The sequence below is a fragment of the Myzus persicae genome, unplaced genomic scaffold (assembly GCF_001856785.1).
Source record: "Myzus persicae strain clone G006 unplaced genomic scaffold, MPER_G0061.0, whole genome shotgun sequence".
In the NCBI taxonomy this organism is placed as follows: Eukaryota; Metazoa; Arthropoda; class Insecta; order Hemiptera; family Aphididae; genus Myzus; species Myzus persicae.
The window spans coordinates 1,703,750-1,724,433 of NW_019102619.1; the positions used below are offsets into that span (position 1 = coordinate 1,703,750).

The 20,684-nt window shown below is 31.4% G+C and overlaps 1 protein-coding gene across 1 annotated transcript in view; it reads right to left on the reverse strand.

Annotated features, from left to right (window-relative positions):
- Positions 1-20,684, reverse strand: part of LOC111032662 (zwei Ig domain protein zig-8-like) — a gene marked incomplete at its 5' end in the record, with an annotated part of 109,575 nt that overhangs the window by 21,077 nt on the left and 67,814 nt on the right. Inside the window, 2 exons of the mRNA XM_022313064.1 lie at positions 11,950-12,024; positions 13,780-13,993. Coding sequence (XP_022168756.1) covers positions 11,950-12,024; positions 13,780-13,993 — 289 coding nt within the window. The remainder of the gene's footprint in view (positions 1-11,949; positions 12,025-13,779; positions 13,994-20,684) is intronic.

Sequence of the window (20,684 nt, forward strand, 5' to 3'; positions counted from 1 at the left end):
TATACATTTATATGTATAAAAAGCAATCAAAATCTTTCATATTTAACTAACTATTGTTTTAGTATTTCGAGCGCGTTTCAATATATATATATGCATGTATATTATAATAATAAGTATACAATATACATATACTACACACACACGCACACACATACACACCCAGAGATACACACACACACACTGACTCACAAGCAGCTGAATGGATAATTGAAAAACGTGACTAAAATGCATTAAATTCGCTGTAGGACATTTTGTTGTTAAACGTAAGTCTTGTTCATACATTTGTGAACAACTAAAGTACAAGAAGGTTAAGTAAACACTTTAAACCATTATGTGTATATTGGTATATAATATTGTGCTTGTGTGGTAAAAATGTTTGTTCGTTGTTTATATTTGTAACAAACGTATACGCCTGCTTTCAATAACTCAATACATTAAATCCAAATATTGAATAATAATGTACAAAGTGCATACTTATGCAGAAGGTCTGAAAAAGTTTACTGGGAATTTATTGAAAAAGACGGATTTGAGTTTGCTAGACTTTTGCGCCAACTGAAACACCATATAATAAAGTGGCGAATCTCTGATTCCATTAAATTCTTATAGATGTTCATAACAATATGTGTCTATAAATACCGGTGCGGAAATAAATAAAGGAATAATCAAGATTATGTTTTCTTGCGGTTTGAAATCAAACAAGAAAACGTAACCATTGTATACCACGTTTATTGACATACGACACCATGTCCCACCCAGGTTCTGACGTATAGAATACGACACTGAGGCACAACGATGTTGCTCCATCTACGTTTTCTTCGAACATACGAGTATATTCCCGTTTTCACTTTCGAATTCCCTGCACCGTTCTTATCAAGTTTGGTTTTTCCAACAGGTTTTCATGCGTATTATATTTTAATAAGGGATGGGTCGAACCTATGATTTCGTGAACTCGAATCCGAACTCAAACAGAATTTTTTTTTCAAACTTGATGCTTCTTCGAACTATACGGACTATTCTAGATGATCAAGTTTGAATTCGAACTTACATATTTCTCAAACTTCAAACTGTTCAAATTTCTTAAAGTTCGAGGTGTTCTAGAACCCATCCTTAATTATACAGTAATATATGTTCTAGCAGATCCTGCACAGATTTAATGCCCATGAACTTACCCCGTATCAGTTGTCACTCCTTCTACTCGCAATCATAAGTCGTGTGATTGTTACTCAGAATGTTTAGTATCAAAGCTATGCCATAGTTTTGGTTTTACTTTGATTGCCAGTCTTTAATCTGCACAGATACTTTAATAATATGAGATCTACATTTTTGATACCAAGTTTTCGGTTTCAAAAAAGTTGAACACGACCAAACCAAACAGCCCTCTGCACAAGTGTACATTTTTTCCGCACTCGTATCTACTTGTGACTGTTGCTCAGAATATATAGGTACGTCATTACAACAGTATTATATGTACTGGAAATGGTTGCAACCGCAGAGTTCCGAACTCCTGAATACACCTTGGAAAAGCGCCATGGTGCCAATATTAGTTTTCTCGATTCCAACGAAACGTTGTGGGAGCATAAAATAACGTCTTATTTTTATAATGGCGTGTACATTTATATAGATTTAGAAAAACTTGGTTGTGTCATCCCTTGCGCACACACACATTTTGTCTTCGATTTACTAATAGGTATAGTAGTGCATAGATACATCGATTTATAGACATGTGTATACGCTTGTTTATTGTAATATTTGTATACTTTGTGCCCTTATCAACCAAAACGTGTAGTTGTATGTAACTACGATACTACAATCACACGTCATCTTATTATAGATGTAAGTCTGCAGCCAAGAAGAAAATAAAAGTAGAACGACGTCAGGTGCGCGTTTATGAGCTGGATATTATGCTCTTGAATAATTGACTAGGTCTCGCGGTGTTGGCAGGGAAGAGATGCGAAACATTTATATCAATATGTTTATATCTTTCTCGGGACATATATTTATTTTTTTTAAATATTTATAGCGCATCACGCGCCACTCTAGGTTTTTTTTCTCTTTCGTTCTCGGTCTGCAGCTAACCGTGACTTAAGCCCGTGTTTTATACTCGTGACTCTGGAGTTTTAAAACTCATCGGCGGAACGTAACGTACCTACCCCTACGACTGTATAAGTTGGCGGACGCTTTTATTTTATTACTTTTCAAGGTCACGCTCGTCGTCGCCGCCGCATACGTGTACATATATTTACTATACACATGTACATACATATATATATATATATACATACGATACGTCTTCTTGACAAAAGCAGAAAATACTAACGAGCGGCGTACACGTCGGAGTGCGCACACGTTACACACACTGACACACGCGAAGAGTTTACGCCCGTCTGGAAGATTAAACGCGTCGTGAAAATAGTTGTTCGTGAAATATTTGAGAAGAACATTTAGATAATTTCGGCGATTGTACGTCAAAAAACTTAACGTCTCCGGCAAAGTTTGGTTGTATATAAAACTCCAAGCAGTATATGTATACAACGTACGGAGAAAACTACTGCAAAGTTTGGCACATTGTCGTCGTGATTCGTCTAATACGTCGTCATATATTATTATAATATGCATTATATTTTGTTAGACGCGCACGCCAGTCATCCAGCTAGCCGTGACAGACGCGGATTCTATCGTCGTACATAAATATTATGTGTTATAATAATATATTTTGTGCACACACGTATACAGGGTGATTCGCTCCAAGCATGCTCACCCCTATTTTTTTCTTTTCCTCTTAATAATGAATTTATTAGAATATTCTGATTTTTGGAACCCTTTTTATAATTATAATAAGAGATCATTATATTGCCAAATTCTTAAAAACTACTTTGCAGACAATTTGAAAATGTTAGTAATTAGGTAATATTATTAACAGGTATATCAACGCATATATTGTGATTTGTAAAAATGGTCCAATATTGGCACTTATTAAGATATCAAAGAAATAAAAACGTTTTTAGGGTTTATTATTCTTTGAATAATTTTTTTAGGGACAGGGAAACTAGGTAGGTACTCGTTCAAATTTCGAATTTGGTATAACAACACTTTCAAAAAAATGATCAATTACGTAATTTACAGTAGAACGGGGTTACTATTTGAAAAAAAGAAGATTTCATTTACACAGGGCACTCATTAAATAGCACAAAAATCTCAACGATTCGAAAATATTACGGTCATTGTGTATATTTAAAATATCAAAAATCTGATTTGGAACTACTGTATTTTACTGGAGAAAAAAAAGTGAGGCGAGAGTCTTCGACAAATCACCCTGTATAATGTATATATTATTTTATGGTTATTATTTTATGGCATTGCCATGTCATGAATTAATTATTATTATTATAAATATTATTGTTACGCGTTTGGACGAGTTTTCGGAAAACATGTCGCCGAAATGGCAGAGGTAACATACGTCGGATTCGTCAGACGACGCACGACAGACGTAATAACAGAGACGACGACGGTGATAAAATAATAATAATAATAATAAACGAAACTTCGGCGACGAAGGTGTGTCCGTAAATCACGACGTATATATTATATATCTATATATCCGTGACTGCGGTTGTGGTGATGACGGTAAGGGTGGCAAAGAGCTACTAATTAGTCGACGCGACCCTTCTCTTCGGGACGCACAGGACGCGCATGCGTCGTCAAAAAAGGGCCAAAGGTCCGAAAAATAAACAACTCCTTTTCTGGGAGCACTTTTAGCCGCGACGTTATCGTTGTCGTCATCGACCTAACACTTGCGCGCCCGAAGCGATACATTTTTTTTTTCGCAAAAGCGCAAAACGTTTTATTCCGCGTGAACGGAAATAATGCTGAAGCGATTTCTCCGTAGAATAAAAATAAAATTATGATATTCTATACGAATGACACGGTTGGTCTGCACGGTAAGTCATTTTATCATGGCGCACAAAATAATATAATATAATAATATTATAACTCAATTCGTGTCTCGTTCTATTATATTCCGTCGTTTATACGAACGCGATGTCTCTCCGTAGATGTATAAAATATTATATTGTTAAACAGAGCAGCGTGCAATTTACAAGGCCATACTAATTTTACGTACAAACCAATTTTCGAGTATTTGAAGAAAAAAATTATTCTTATACAGTTTGGTGTATTTCTATTAATTATTAGCACAATCCGTCGAGCGTCCTTTCATTTTTTTCTTACAAAAAATATATTAAATTGTTAGGTAATTTCTTATGACCAAATATATTTTTTTATGTCATACTCAGTAGCAGGATACCTATTTTTAAAATAAAACATTAAATATATAAATATTATTTACATGCATACCGATTCTGAAAGAAAAGTTTTTTTTAAGTTAATAACTAATTGAAAATTAGTTTTTAGATAAGCGGAATATTATAAAAAGAGGTATACAAATAATACATACATTCAGTGAAAGTTTCGTGTATCTACGATCATTAGTGTTAGAGATACACCAAAAATCAAAATCGATTTTGTCAAATACCGATTTCGCGTAAAATTCCCATCGCTTATTAATGGTTTGTTTGTTTTTCCCGGCTTTTGTGAAAACAACTGGGAAATTTAAAATTTGACCTCTTGAATGCGCCAACCAGATTCACTAACCCACCGAAAAAGATACTGAAGTTGAAAATCAAAACATTATTTTGACTACTTATAGTTTACAAAGACATAAAAAAAATAAACGCGCGTTATTGTAAAATTTATACTTTCAACGTTCCACTCAGAATCTAAAATCACCTGTTTAAATAAACAATAGGTTCTTATTTGAAAAAAAAATAGTTTGTATAGTCACAAAATACTTCCAAATTGGTATACAATTTCGAGAATTTGAAAATATATTCTTCTGTTATATACTTAAGAACTCCTGTAACTATTCGAATTCGAATAAATGCACTAGGTAGTGTTAAAAGAAAAATATGGGTTTGCTTGCTTGGCGAACCGCTGTGCTTATAATATTATGGATATGATAATATAGTTGTATATAAAAGTTTATTTTAAAAACAAAAAAAAAACTATATTTTAATAATATATTTTACAAAATGGATATTATACCAATAATATAATGTGAAGTTTGAAATTCAATTATTGTTGCAGAAAACAAATACGCTTGCAATTAGCGACACGCGCTCCGAACGCATAATACTTGTTTTTGTATAATATTAAATTATAAACTTATAAACATCGGACTAGAACGTGCTGAGAAATTACTCAGCTCTTAAAATTCGAAAATTGAATTGCTTTCGACCTATATTTTCGGGGTTTCCCTTCCCTCCATCCTAAGAACGATCCTCCGGTATATCCGCTCGATTTGATTGGTGATGGCCACGTGGGTACTCCCTTACGAAATAATTCTGTAACGCGTTGTTATTACGTATTCACTAGTCGTCTCTCGTTATTTGGGTCGTACTACGCAAAAAAAAAATAATATCAAATACGAATTATTGCCACACACACGTCCGAAAAGTCGATTTGTCGCATGTGGATGAGACGATATGTTATTATAATATTATTATTATTGGTACCAATATTAATAATAATAATAATAACCCTATTTATGCTAATCACGCCATCGTCGTTCAGCCTCTGAAATCCGAGATTTTCATTTTTTAGTATTTTTTTGTCCATTCCACGCGTGGATAATAATAATTTAGACTTTGCTCGGGATGAATTTTAATAATTTCTATACTTGTCCCCTCAAGCTTGCGACGCCGAAAAAACTTAACCGACCCAATGTCATTATAATAATAATTATACTGAAACGTGCTACATTATAACTTGGTTCATATTATTCTGTGTACATTTGTATGTAACTCCTAGTATTATAACAATAGGTACCTATAGGTTTAAAATATTATTATTGTACAATAAAAACGACACTATTAAATATAGTATTTTTTTTTGGGAGACGAGTGTAAGATTATGTGTACATTTTATTGAAGCGAGATTATTCAGTTTTAGGTACTGTCGAAACACTTTAAAATAAACTTCAATATATTATATAAAATTATACAAATTATACCTTATAGGTATCTCATATAGTATATTATTGAATATTTTACAAACATAAGTTTAGAACATTTAATATCCCCGCTGTGTTCGTCCATAGTTACCAGTACTTACCCACATAGTTACAACATTTATGAGCCTCCCAAAGACGGCCTTCTTAGATTCCTTCATAACGATTTTTTTTTTATTCATAATAAGCTAATATAAGCTATTCGAATTCAAATGAGTAATTTTCATTTTTATATTAAAATTCTTAGTTAAAAATAAAAAAAAACTAGAAATACATTAAACCACAGTCTCATTGGTATAAATATTTTAATTCTACGTTTGATAAAATGTATCATTTTTATAGCGGTCCTGTTCAAAGTGAATTCATACTAGCATACCTATACTAACCAGTATTAAATTTTGATATCAAAATATTAGTACCATAACCTAAACATTCTCGCGAAAAGTATTAACAAATGATAATAACGAGGATACCGATTACCGCAGTAAACGTTCAAACGAAAATAGTTTATCACAATGTGCTGTAGCGAGAAGTCGCTTGTTGTCATAACGATCCCAAAGCGCACACCAGGCGATTGCATAATTATCCGAAGTTAGCGGAACTGATTTTACAATGTTTAAGGCCGAACCTGATAAGCAAGACACCAAATAATGAAAGCGCTCTATATCCGTTATTGACCGATTTTCATGCACTAGTGACGTAAACATATCGCGAAACGCGCACCAATTGATAAGGCTACCGTCGAATTTTGGAAGCTCAATCTTCGGCAATGACAGCGACGCACGAGAATTATGCGTATTTTTGGGTTCTTCGAATGCACTTTGTTGTGTATTCGAAGGATATCCACGTATTTTCGAAAACACTACCTGAATCTCTCCACACATTTCTTCCATAATCTCGGTAATTTCCAAGTCTAAGCTTGTAAATTCTTCAGACCTGTTTAACTCAACCAGTGACGAAAGAACATTTCCTTGCTCCGCTTCAAACGACTTTACCACACGTTCTAATGTCCCGTGACGTGCGATAAATATCGGTCGTTTGTGCTCGTCCATGTTCGCTTCCAATGCCAATGCATGTATTTTCCGTATTGAATTTAACGCCGCGTCCCTTGCGACGCGAGCTCGCGTTAATTCTTGTTTCGAAAATTTTGATGGGGCCATATTGATAACAAAAGATCCGGCCCGAAGGACCAAACAATGTAAGCGAGGTCTCGAGCAATTCGTTGTTCGGGGTAACCACGCTTTAAGTGTATATTTTGACTAAGATAAGTGGACTGTATTATGTGTATAATGAAATAATATGATGTATTGAAAAATTATAAGAAAGTCAATGTAACTTATAATACATCAAAGAATATAATTGTACGAAATTACAATACAATATTTGGATATTTTAACAAAACTATAGCAAATAATAATACAAAATTATAACAGACAATTGCTAAATTATTATTACAATAAAACAAATTCTTACCGCGTACTGCGCCACTGCAACAGCCGATAGTAAGCTTTACGCGGCAACCACCAACGTAAAATATATGTCACGATCACGAAATAATTACGCGGAAATTACCAACGCAATAAAAACCGTGACTAGCCACTGCCCACTAGACAGACGCGGTAGCCTGTATATATAGGGACCGTCGTGGATAGATCACCAGAGGGGAGGGGGGTGCCGCGTCTAGAATATTCGTGCGCTGTCGCGGTGACACAGGCGCAACTATAGAATGATCGAGAACAGTTTCGATCATTCCAGAGCTGTACCCAACAACGGTTGTAGGTCGAATTCACATAAGTAATTGAATCTTAAGATCAGTATTCATAATTCAAAACAAAAAACTAGAATTACATTTTAATAGAATCTCATTAGTATAAATATTTTAATACTATACGGTTGAATAAATCGATAATTGTATGACAGTTGTATTCAAAGTAAATTCATACAGCTAGTATTAAAAAAAATATCAAAATATGATGTACATAATATTTAATATAGATGTATTAGTACTAGCCGATATCAAAAAATAGGTACCAAAATACTAAATCTAGTTGCCAAATTATTTTTAAATTGTGTACCTGGAACTATAATTTATTGTGTTATAATATTATTGTACATCATTCAGCAATAATTGCAATAAATAATTTAACTTATTACAATAATGAATAATCAACCGAAAATGGCGACATCACCACTAGCACACATAAGTAGTGTGACAAGATTATGAAGACAAATATATGAGCATAATTGCGAAATCGATACACTAATTATAGGCATGCTAAAAACACACAGGATACTTATTTCTTAGACCTCAGTGCGGGAGTAGTAAATGAATTCCAGGAGAATACCGTCTTTTGTGGAGTGGTGTTCCTGTATACGTAAGCATAGTATCTTTTTTTACGTATTATTATTACCTATTAAAATAATTTGGTTTAATTGTTATTTTAAATTTATAAAAAAGTGTAGACGCCCAATAAAACCCGATATTTTTTCTATCGAAAATTTTTTTAAGATTTATTTATTAGGAAATGTTTACACGAATAATCCCACAATAGAATCGGGTTTTATAGAAATTAATAAAGTAACAGAATTATTTGTTCATTAAAGAAATATAATTCGTTAGAGTAATATGAGAAGAAAGGAAATTGAAAACTTAAGAAAAAGTATCCGAGTTAAGAGCTAGATTAGTATAAGATTGAAAATTTTAAAATTGAAAATGCCCGTAAACAGCTCAAAACGAGTCATAATATTTTGTCAAATTTAACATGTGGTGTAAATTTCAATTATCTACAGTTATTCATTTTTGAATTTCAAAAAAATAAGAAAATACATGCATGGTACTACTACATGAGAATTAGAGTGAATATCCAATGTAGTAAAAATATCAACTTCAAACACTTCAAACACTCATATAAATTTGATTTGACTTTCTGATAGTATTTTTTTTTTTTGATTAAGGTAGAAAAACTTATAAGGAATCTTGTACTCAATGTTAAAATTTTAGATATGAGATATTATTATCAAAATAATTTGAAATTTTTATTGATTTTAATGTGACAGAAAATGACATGTACATCATATGCTTATAAAAGATTGCATCTGGAAGTAACTAGAAATTATAAGCTATTGCAACTTTTAAATTATAAAATTGCGTTTATAGAAAACTCGAATTTAGCGCGCTCGTAGAATGTACTTTTCTAACTTATTTTTACATTAAAAAACTATGGCATACTATATATATATATTCTGGAGTTTTCGTTATACACAGCAAAACACGAGTCAATTGCAAAAAAAAAAACAGCAAAGTTTCCTGTCGGACCATATATATATATACACAGTATAATTACACGGTTGACTTTCTTCGAATCACCGGAGCGGAAAGAACCTACGTATTTAGGATTTCAAGTACAGAGGATGTCGACTTATTGAATTTGAAACATCAAGGAACTTGGTCATTTTCGAATAATATACTTAACGTCACGTTGTTTGTAGTATATGCAGTCGGTGGAATGACCATATACGTAGTATGCATTTTGGATTATTCTCATGATATAATATATGTAGGTATAGTTTAATAACAGCTATTTCAAAACTTTGCGTATAGCTAGTTATTATTTATAATTTTGAAAAAATATATTTTTTTATTATTATTTATTTATCCGCCTGAACTGCTAAGGTTATTACAGTTATGTAATGTGTTAATTTAATTACATGCGATTAATCTATACGTAAGTACATCGTACATGTTATATTTTCTGGAGCAGGTTCAACTAAAAATATTTTATTTTACCACTACACTGTTTGTATATTTTCAAATATTTTCAAATATTTATAATTATATTTAATTTTGTTTACTCTGACTTGCCATCAATATATAATATATAATATATAAGCTCGTACACATTTTTTTGTGATTAGTCTCAATAGCCACCTGTATTGGCTCGACAGTCGACAATTATCTTCGGTATTTTCTATCTACAACTTACTGACAAGTTATATCAAAGTCCGACTGACCTGCATATTGCTGCAAAATAAGTAGCAAACGCCAAAACGTAATGATTAGGATTTGTTGGTCGTTCAAATAGTTTCAACTGTCTGCAGAGTTCGATATTGGTCTACACGTTATGGGATTTCTGTGAAATCTTTACCGTATTTTCCTTTAGTTTTGAAAGGATTTTCACTGAACATTATTTCTGGATTCTTCGAATCACTAAAAGGTCATGATTATACGAGCTTTAAACGTTTTGAAATCAGCTCCTTCTTAAACGGTCCTTGCGAAATCAGAACTGTTTTCCAACATTTACGTTTTAGTTAGAATAATAAAATAATAATATAACTTTCACGAAAAGCAAATACTATATAATGTGAACGCTTGCCAAGTGTATATTATTGTTTATTACAAATTGTTTATAAGCGTTTAGGATTTATCGATGCGTAAGACGTGTAATAATATCATGAAGTATTTGGCCAACGAAGCTATGGAAATTTATAGTGTTTTGGTTACACATAGACGCAATAATTGTTATTCAAAATTATGCAAACAAATTTCAAGAAAATATTCATACGAATTTATGTTGTTATTAATATAATAATTATAACGAAACGTTATTGTACACAAAGTTGTAGTTCATGCGTGCAAAACGGCAAAATACAAATATTTGATGCGTATAATGCAACGTTCATTTCAATGAACTGTGCACATTGTGTATTTGATATAACAACGCGTTTAATTGCAGTGGCATATATTAATATTATTTTAGATTTCTGGCCGAGCGGTCTGATAATTGAATTGTACCTTATATATATTTCTAACGCCTTTTGGTTACAAAATACAATTATACGTAATGTTGTTACGCAATATTAATATATTACACATATTTTGAATTTGGCTAAAATACATGAGCGATTTTTAAAAACCATAGGCCCGGAGACCATGTGTCTGGTGTCTGCAAAATCATGTGTGTGATGACGTGTCAAAATATTAAATAGTGATTTCGTGTGAAGTTTATGATTTGCGTGTTGTCTAATGGTATACGGTTTAAGTAACTATTTTAAAACGATTTAAAATCAAATGTGTTCATCGTAAATCAAAAAAAAAAAAACTTTAAAATCCTGAGTTTGCAAAACAAAAATTAATAGAGTTTCATTTCCACGCTAGCTGACATGAGTTCATTTTAAAAGTTAAACGGTAAACGCAAATAAACTTAATTTATATTGTATGGCACACTACGACGTATCGTACGTGGACTTAAGAGTTTTAATTGTACAGCTAATGTTGTTGTTTTTGTAGCGTTTTTGTTTTTTTTAGAAAATTTTGATTATTTTTCTCCAAAATCTCGCCATCTGCTAGAAATCGTTTGGTGAATAATGTAAACCGAAATGTTTATACGAATCGCGTGGTGCGTTCAAATTCCAAATAATAATACATTAGGTACTCTGAGGGGGTTCGGTGATCGGTTCCTTTATAAAATAATAATAGATATTCGAAATCGATTTGTTTTTAATGCGCGTCGTCTGTATGCTAATTTTTGGTATAAATAAGTGCCGCGGTCGACAGTGACCCCCGAGTAGGTTTTGTCTTTTGCATTGGTTTGATAATAAGAATAATAATCATGATAATGTAGTTTTTAATCTTTTTACGCGCTGCGCATAACGTTGGTAGGTTGTATTTAGGTAGGAACATAGTTTTTTTTTCAGCATTCAACAATGCATATTATTATACCTAATTATAGTGCGGTAAAATCACTGAAAACAAATTACTTTCAAACGGCCGTTCCGAGCAGGTTTACACGAAACGTTTTGTATAATAATAATAATAGTGTTATTAGCGTTAATTCGGCAAACGTTTGTTAACATCAAACCACACGCAAACACGTTTGTATAAAAACCTTTTGTAAAGTCTCCATCTCTTATCATCATGTCTAGTAAACTATCGTCGCTGTCCGAGGGCGGCGGTTTATCGTCTGAAATGTAGGTATAGGTAGATAATATATATTATGCATATATCGACATCGCCAAAGTGTTGAAACAACAAAGATAATAATAATAATAATAATAATAATAATAATAATAGTAATAATAATCATAATATAACAACAGCCGTGTTTCACACGCCATGTAATGCGGCGAGGAAGTGGACGTCTATCGATTATTATCATCGAAACGACTATGCAAAAGAGAAATAGGTACCTAGCTATACTATAATATACTATGTACGTTACGTATATGTTACGGTCAGTGGGGAATGTTACAAATTTACACATCAGGTGTATTATAATTACCAATAGTTTTAAATACGATCCGAAATATTATAATACATAGGTAGGTAGCTAGTAGGTAATACAATTATAATAAATGCTAAACTAATTAATTTTGTTTGTTCTCCCATTAATATTATATAATATAATAAATTGAATAGAAAATGTTGCACAAAAAATAATGTTTGTATTTGAAGTTCAAATTGCATAGGAATTACTAAATTGGCCGAACGGTGTGGACATTTCCCATAACATATTACTCACAACTAAACAATAAAAATAAATAATGAATTTGTTATGCATATTATGATGCCTATGTTTATGTATAAATATGTATACCCGAGGTCATTTGTTTATCACCAACAGTCAATATCTCGGTAAGCTATTTATAAAATGCATTAATCAAAACATTTTTTTTTATATTCACACAATCAAGAGATGATTACATTTTTTTTATTTTTTTACCCGTTCTTTTCTCTGAAATCGAACATTTGCTGTTCGACGAGGCAACTAAAAAGGAATAATCTTCCTACTACCCTGCCTTCTCTGTTAGTGTTCTCCGAAAAAGTGACTTTTAACCTGATTTATTCAATATACAATATACGTAGGTGATAAGATATTCCTAAGACAGCAAACACGACTATGGTAAAGTATGCTGAAGATAGCTTTACCGTTCTCCACAACTCAGACCCTTTTCAAGCTTCAGTCGATCCCCTAAAATCATCTCGAATTAATAACCTAACCTGGGCAACTAAGCGGACAATTATAATTAACCCTGAAATTCTTTACATTTATACTTCGACAAAAATATAATCTTCCTTAAATTCAATTTCGAGGAGTTGAGATACCTACTATAGATTCAGCTCAGATATCTGAAGTGAATTATACAGGACACACGATTAATTTGGAGTTCTGTGTTCAAAAGAAAGTGTCATAATAACCCATGCATCACTTCGTACTATATTAATTAAATCCAAACCATCAATTCACACAAAATTTACACCTCGAACCATGCTACTACAGTAGGAAATTGTTTTATAATTTAGTGTTTAAAGTTTAGATGTGCGTGGAGTAGCATACCTGCAACATATTTTTATGAGGACAGTATTGGCCACTATACTCGGCTCTTCAGCCTTAAGTTAAATGTTACCATAAATTAGTAACAATAAATGAATGGAGTGCAGTTCGATATTCAATTTAAGTCGTTGATTAAGTAAACACACAGAATAGCGATAAAACAAAATAGTAAAAATACTTTTTTTCTTTAAAAACATATCGTAGCTATAAAAGACTTGAATTTACATGCGTAAATAACCTACATTGAGAAAATGACTGTTGAAATGATAAATGTGATACGAACTCTGCAATATCCCAGAGTGCAGTATATACACTTCGTATATTACGTATATAACGAAGTCAAACTTTAAAAAATATGCAAATAAAAATGATGGGGATACTTACCGACGACGTTTAGCGTGACGAATATGCTCCTCACCGGTTGCGTGCTCACCTGGCACTCATAAATTCCAGCGTCTCTCTTCTGAGCCCATTTGATGTGCAACGTCCATTGGTCCGAGTGTGACCTATGGTGAATGGCCTGGAACCGCTGGTCACTGGTGTATGTGTAAGCGCCCACCGTCAGTATGTGTATATCCCTATGCCTTATCCATGACACCTGCAACGTAACAACGATTAATAACATTATTATTTTTAATATTTATTTTGAATTTATCGTCATATGTGCATAATTAACCACTTTATATAATCAAAGCTGCACAGTTCGACAGTCGTCAGATAATAACAATACAGTAATATATTATGATAATTTTGTTCGGACCATAGGCAATTATTTCGCGGCGGACGTTATTGTTTAAAACGGTCATATAATATTATTTAAGTCCAACATTTTAGAGCAGAGCCCCAAAAGAGTTATTAGTTATGAAATTCTGTTATTTTTTTTTTCATTTCAACCAAAAAATATTTAATCTGAAGAAAACGTCGAATCGAGTTTAAAAACTAATTTAAAGTTTTCAACAAAATTAGGTTTTTGACTAGGTGTTGGTGAAGTTTTACGAGCAAAACAATTAAGACGTGCAAATCGTTTTGTTATTTCAGCCTGCTTTGTATAATAAATTTATATATATACTGGTAGGTACTTCAGTTTAATATTATAATGACGTGCCGTAAGGCCATGGAGTGCGAAGATGGACTGAATGTTATTATTATAAATTGAAAACATCTAAACTTAAAAAGACGTTCGTTAAACATGGGAGGTGGATGTCGTCGTTTTGACTATATAATTATATTATTAAGACTAATTTACCCATTTTTTAGTTTTTATAATATGATCATCATAATATGTGTATTAATATGTTTTTAGCACATACAATTCCAAAGTTATGAGCTGCAGGTATCGAAAACAATTTTGGCATAGGTTCCATTTTAACTGTATAATATTATTAGCAATAACTACGACTGGTTTAAAAAAAAAATTATAATTAATACTTGATAATTGTATTGGAACTCTATATAATTCATGCTGAGAAAAAATATTGTTTAAACACAAAATGATAAGTTGTATGCAGAACTATCATATTTGAAACAAAAACATTTTATTCTCAAATCAAATTTGCCAATCGCAATAATAATTATTGTTGTTAACATTGTAAATAGTACCGTGTTGTTAATTTTTATCATATTGACAAAAAATCTATAATAACGTTGGCTAATAACCCTAGATGTTGAAGTCGTAAAAAAAAAATAAACCAAAAAAAAATTTAAAAAGGTATTATTATTACTATTGAAATAATGTTAATTATTGATATTACTGATATTATTAAGAGTACCGTTCGATGTATCTGATCATACCCAGACCGCAAAATTATAACATAACGTCGTTATATCATCATAATGAAGTTATTTACAAAACACCTTCTACCTAAATGACGAGCGACGATTCTGCGTTGTTACTGCAGAGTGGAGTGGACCGCGAAATAATTGGCGGAGACTACGGCGCAAAACGCGACCCTATTAGGTACATTATATACGCTGCACCAGAGGTGTAGGTAAGTACAAGGACACTTTGATAGCCGTTATATACGTATATGTAACATATACTGTACTATGTATGTTTATGTATATGTGTGTACGTATGTTTTTATGTGTGCGTGTATATATATATATGTATATATGTATGTATTATGATGCGCGCGTATATTATAGGTATGCGTTTTCGAGCAATTAAAATCGTTTTCCGACCCCTTTATTTTTTTTTAATTATTTTTTTTCCGGAATCCTTATAGAACAGTTTAAAACGAGTGGCGACGACGATAATAACAACAGCGGAGAGAAAAAAAAATACAAACGCGTAGTGTCAAAGGACAAGCATTATTTTTCTCGTCTTTATATACATACTATGAAGCGTCCTGCGTGTATGACCTCTATATCTATACATAACGATAAATATATAGTTACATATTTATAAAATATATACATAGTGATTCAACAAACATGTTCAACTGCTCCTTTTCCCTATTTTGCTTGAATAGTGAATTTATAGGAATGCTGGTTTTTTAATTTTTTGAATATATTATACTTAAAAATCACATTTTAAAATTCTTGACATTTTTCGTACTACTTTAAAAATGTACTGTGGTGATGTAAACTTCTGTTTTCAAATGGTAACTCCTCTTTTTTATTTTAAATTATATATTGGATTATTTTGTTGAACATTGTTATGTGCTTTGTTTAAAATTTGAGCGAGAATTTTCTGACTTTGGTATTAAAATTGTTTGTAATAAAGATAATATGCTTCAAAATGGTTTTACATGTAAATATAATAGGTCATATTGGATATAATATTTATTATACCTATTTATACCTACTTGGCCCAATATAAAAAATATGTTATTATTATAATTATTATATTCAAATCACAATTGCTCCTAATCTTTCAAATCAATTGGCATGGACCTATTTTAGTCGGAACACAACTTTGAATTATTCAAAAACTAGTTTTTCGAATTTAGATTTGGATACATCGTGGTTTTTAGAAAAATTTTCCACTAATAACTTACAATAGACTAGTGGGGGCAGGGTGTAATGATCGTTTTAAAAACAGAAGATTTGACACTCATTTTAGTCCCAAGAAAATGTCTTAAGCATTTGAATATAATATGGGTTTCAGATAGGTAGGTGGTATATTATATTTCAAAATTCCAATAATTCGATTTTAAACAAATGCATCATTTTTCGAAAAAGGGGGGATGACAGTGCTTGGCGAAACACTCGGTATAAACGACATTTTGAGATGTAATTATAAACACACGTCCAAGCGCACTACGAACGTTCATCGCTGCCTAAGACATGACATTTTCATATGTTTTACTCGAATATAACTTAAATAATTTGAACTAAATTAGTCACTATGTACAGTGATTATAACTGTCGGGTTGAGGTTCATAGTAATACAATATTATTATTAAACGACCGAAAATAAATACAATTACACTGCAGGTATTTGATACCAATGTAAGGGAAAATTATAATCGCTGTTTAAAATGTACATTGGAATCCACTTCAATAATAAACTTATCGTTGTCCATTGTACAGCGTGATCAAACCATGAAAATATTATCTATCATTATTATTATTATTATAAGGAAACTATTATTCATCGAAACCCGTCAACGTAAAAAGACCAAGAGCCCGGGCGTTGGCGTTAACCCCCCATACCGACCCTGCTGCGGTTTCGCACCGAAATTGTATTATTAATTTAATAGTAGTGAACGTGTATGATTAAAAACATTATAACGTTATATATTGTACATAATAGTAATACATAGTGAGCGTACAATATTGAGTACTTCCTTATTTCAATTATAATGTTTGATCAAATAATAATGATATACTACTAATAAACATTTTGTTTCTAATGTAGAACGGCGGTTGGTCACAGTCACTAACGTGTTCTGAGATCAAGCATTGGCCAGCATCTCCAGCTCTCAGATGGGTGACCACCCCAGATTTTAATGACGACTCGTCCCATATACAGGTGTTCCAAATCTACCTTACCCTTCTCCACAATAAAAACCTTCTTCAGACTAATGATCTAAGATGTTGAAGCCTTATCTCTCTCTCTCTCTCTCTCTCTCTCTCTTAAAAAAAAAATATAATCATGTTATATTATATAGTATTAAGTAACATTAACCCCGACAAGTAAACACATTATTAAATTATAGTTTGTTTATACGATTTTATCGTATTATATAGGTATTATTATTATTATCAACTAACGTAATATGATCAACGTTAATGTAACAAATAATAATAGTATGAATTGATTCTCGGTAATAATATATGATATACATTGACTAGACAGTAGAATATAATACATTATTGTGTTTGAAGTATTTTCACGATTTTCACGTCAAGTTTCAATTCGATGAATTTTGTCTCACGAGTTATAAATAATATAAAATTAATTATTGACATTCAAAGAAACAATGTTGTCAGTTTCCGATTAAATTAATTTATTACACATATCTACCTAGTACCTATACTACATGCCTTGTAGTGTAATGCAAGTCTATGTTGTCGTAAAAAATGCAATACATGTTTGTATGCAAAAGCCATGAGTATCTATAGGTATATTGAAGTAATACAAATAACGATAAAACAATGTATCTACCTACCAATAAAATATTTTAATGAGATTATGCGATTAGCAACATTCATCCCCATTCCGTTCTACATATCGTGATTTTAGTCATTGGATTTAATTCATAGCATTTATTACACATTATACTATCGACTATAACGATTAAAAATAAAATTGTTCACTGATTATTACATTCTCAACTATTTAAAACTAGATGAAGCTGTTATGGACCGCTGATTTTAATGCTCAATAACACCAAATTCATCGTGCACAGATCTTATCCTACTTTAATGAAGTTGCGATGAAAACCCGGGGAACAGATGCACGAGCACGCAATAGGCGGTACTTTGTTACGTAGGTAAATACATCAATTTGAAAACCTCAATGTGAGAAATTCTAGTACGATCATAGAAGATCAAAATTTGTGTGACAATGTGCACCGTTAAAAATGCCATACATCGGTGTAATATTTATAATATACTTTTGAGATAACTTTGTAAGACTGATAATAACAATATAATACTTACAGCAGGTACCTACTCCATAGTCTATAGACATTTTTCTCTACGAACAACGTTTTTCGTAGAATTTGCTTACACGTTGGCGCATATTAAAGATACTGCTCGTATATTATTATAATAAGTATTATAACTTTTATCATTAAATGTTGGATAGGTATGGGCGTACGGCACAACAACGGTCATTATCCACGTCGACAGTATAATAATAACAAAAAAATCGTAGTTTTCACTGCGGGGAAGGATTTTCATATTATTTCCACAGCAATCCAACGTTTGAGTTATATTATTCCTTCTTAAATGTGTTGTAAATCCCGAGGCAGTACCTGCCTACCTGCCTATTCACTAAGTGTTGGAAACTATTTTTTTCCACATAGAAGAGCATCGGTTGTGAAGTGTATATGGATTTATGATGTGAGCTCTAGGTAAAAAATTCACGTACACATACACTCGTGTATATGTACGCGTGAAAGTCGAGTGCTACTATGATTAATGTGTTTTAGCTTTTAGTTGTAAACTTGTATATAAAGTGTAAATTTTATAAAATAATAAAAATCACTCAACAGAGTTTTGAAAAAAAAATCTGTACTATAATAGACTTGAACATAAAATACTATATAATAATAATAATAATTATAACTAAAAATAATGTAGTACAATATATTAGCCTGATATATTATGAAGTTATGACTAGATTAAAGCTCATATCGTATATATAGTAAATACCTATTTAGGTATACTGTACATATTTAATTAACGGGACGATCGTATCAACAGTAAACGCTCATACTATTACTACCTTAAAAAAAAATAATTTTTAGAAAAAATATATATTTCCTATCGTGTAATAGGAATTAGGAATAATAACAAGACAACCGTTAATGAAATATGCACATTTTTTTATCTCTTTAATGTTTTTTTGTGAGAAATTTAATGTATTGCTTTGTAAGTATTTCAAGTTACGACGAGTGGGTGAAATGGCATTTTGACACTGAAAAATGTTTGTCCACCCATCTATAAGCCTTAAAATCTTTGTACGTATATGCGTTTTTTACTTTATTTTGAGTTCAATCTATGTACAAAAAATATTTTAAAAATCGTTAGTTATTTTCACGATACTAACTAATAATTTTTAACAGCTGAATTAATCACTCTGCCACAAGAGTAAACAATTCTATCAAATTAATGCATTAAAATTGTTTCCTTTCTGCAATTGATTTTTATAAATGTTTAAAATGATTAACAATATATGAAAATACTTTGAAAACTATGATATGAGTGTGACTTATATGAAGATATATGTAATATAGATATATATTGGAGTATGAAAAATTAAGAGGTGTTTTTAAATGTTTATATTAATATTTATACATGGAATGAAAAAAAATATAGGTTATTCATTATCAAATTGATATCACTACATGACGAAATGACGTGCAAGTGTATCTTAACTCTTAAGTCATACAACAGATTGAAAATTTGAATGCTCAAATAGTCACTTATAGAATAGTTTATTAAACTTAAATTCAATAAAAAGACCACCAAAATGAATAACATAATAAAAAATAAAACTTGTAGCACTTTATTGTGAGGAATTTTACGAAGAAAACTTTTCTCTACCTATAGGTACATACAATCCGCTTACACTTGCGAATTCAAGGAAAACCATAAATAATAATTAATCAAATATGAATAATTCTAAAAAGTTAGAACCAAGGTTATCATTCGACAAGCGTTCGTTCACAAAATGCTGATAGCACAATAATTAATAAATATAAAATGCCGATTTAGACAGAATTGTTTTCTGATGTCGATTTCGTAAGATATCGCATAGTGTTATTTCACTTCTACAGTATAATAATAATATTATGTAATCCCGCATCACCATTAACATTTAATATATTTTGGGGAAAATGCATCCGACTTTTTTTTTAAGCCTGTGCTTTCAATAAGTTATAATATAGAGTGTTAGATTTTATTCAATATCTTATATATTAGCAACTTAACTGCTTACTTTAGGATATTCTATGAGCTAGTCTGCTCATAATACTATGTTGAGTTGGTACGAATTATACTCGTATTTCTCTTGCTTCACACTTATAATTATTTTAACAATTTAAATAAACAATAATATTAGCTAAAATTGTAAATGGCTTTCATTTAGTTTGAACGGTGTAATATTCACGAAA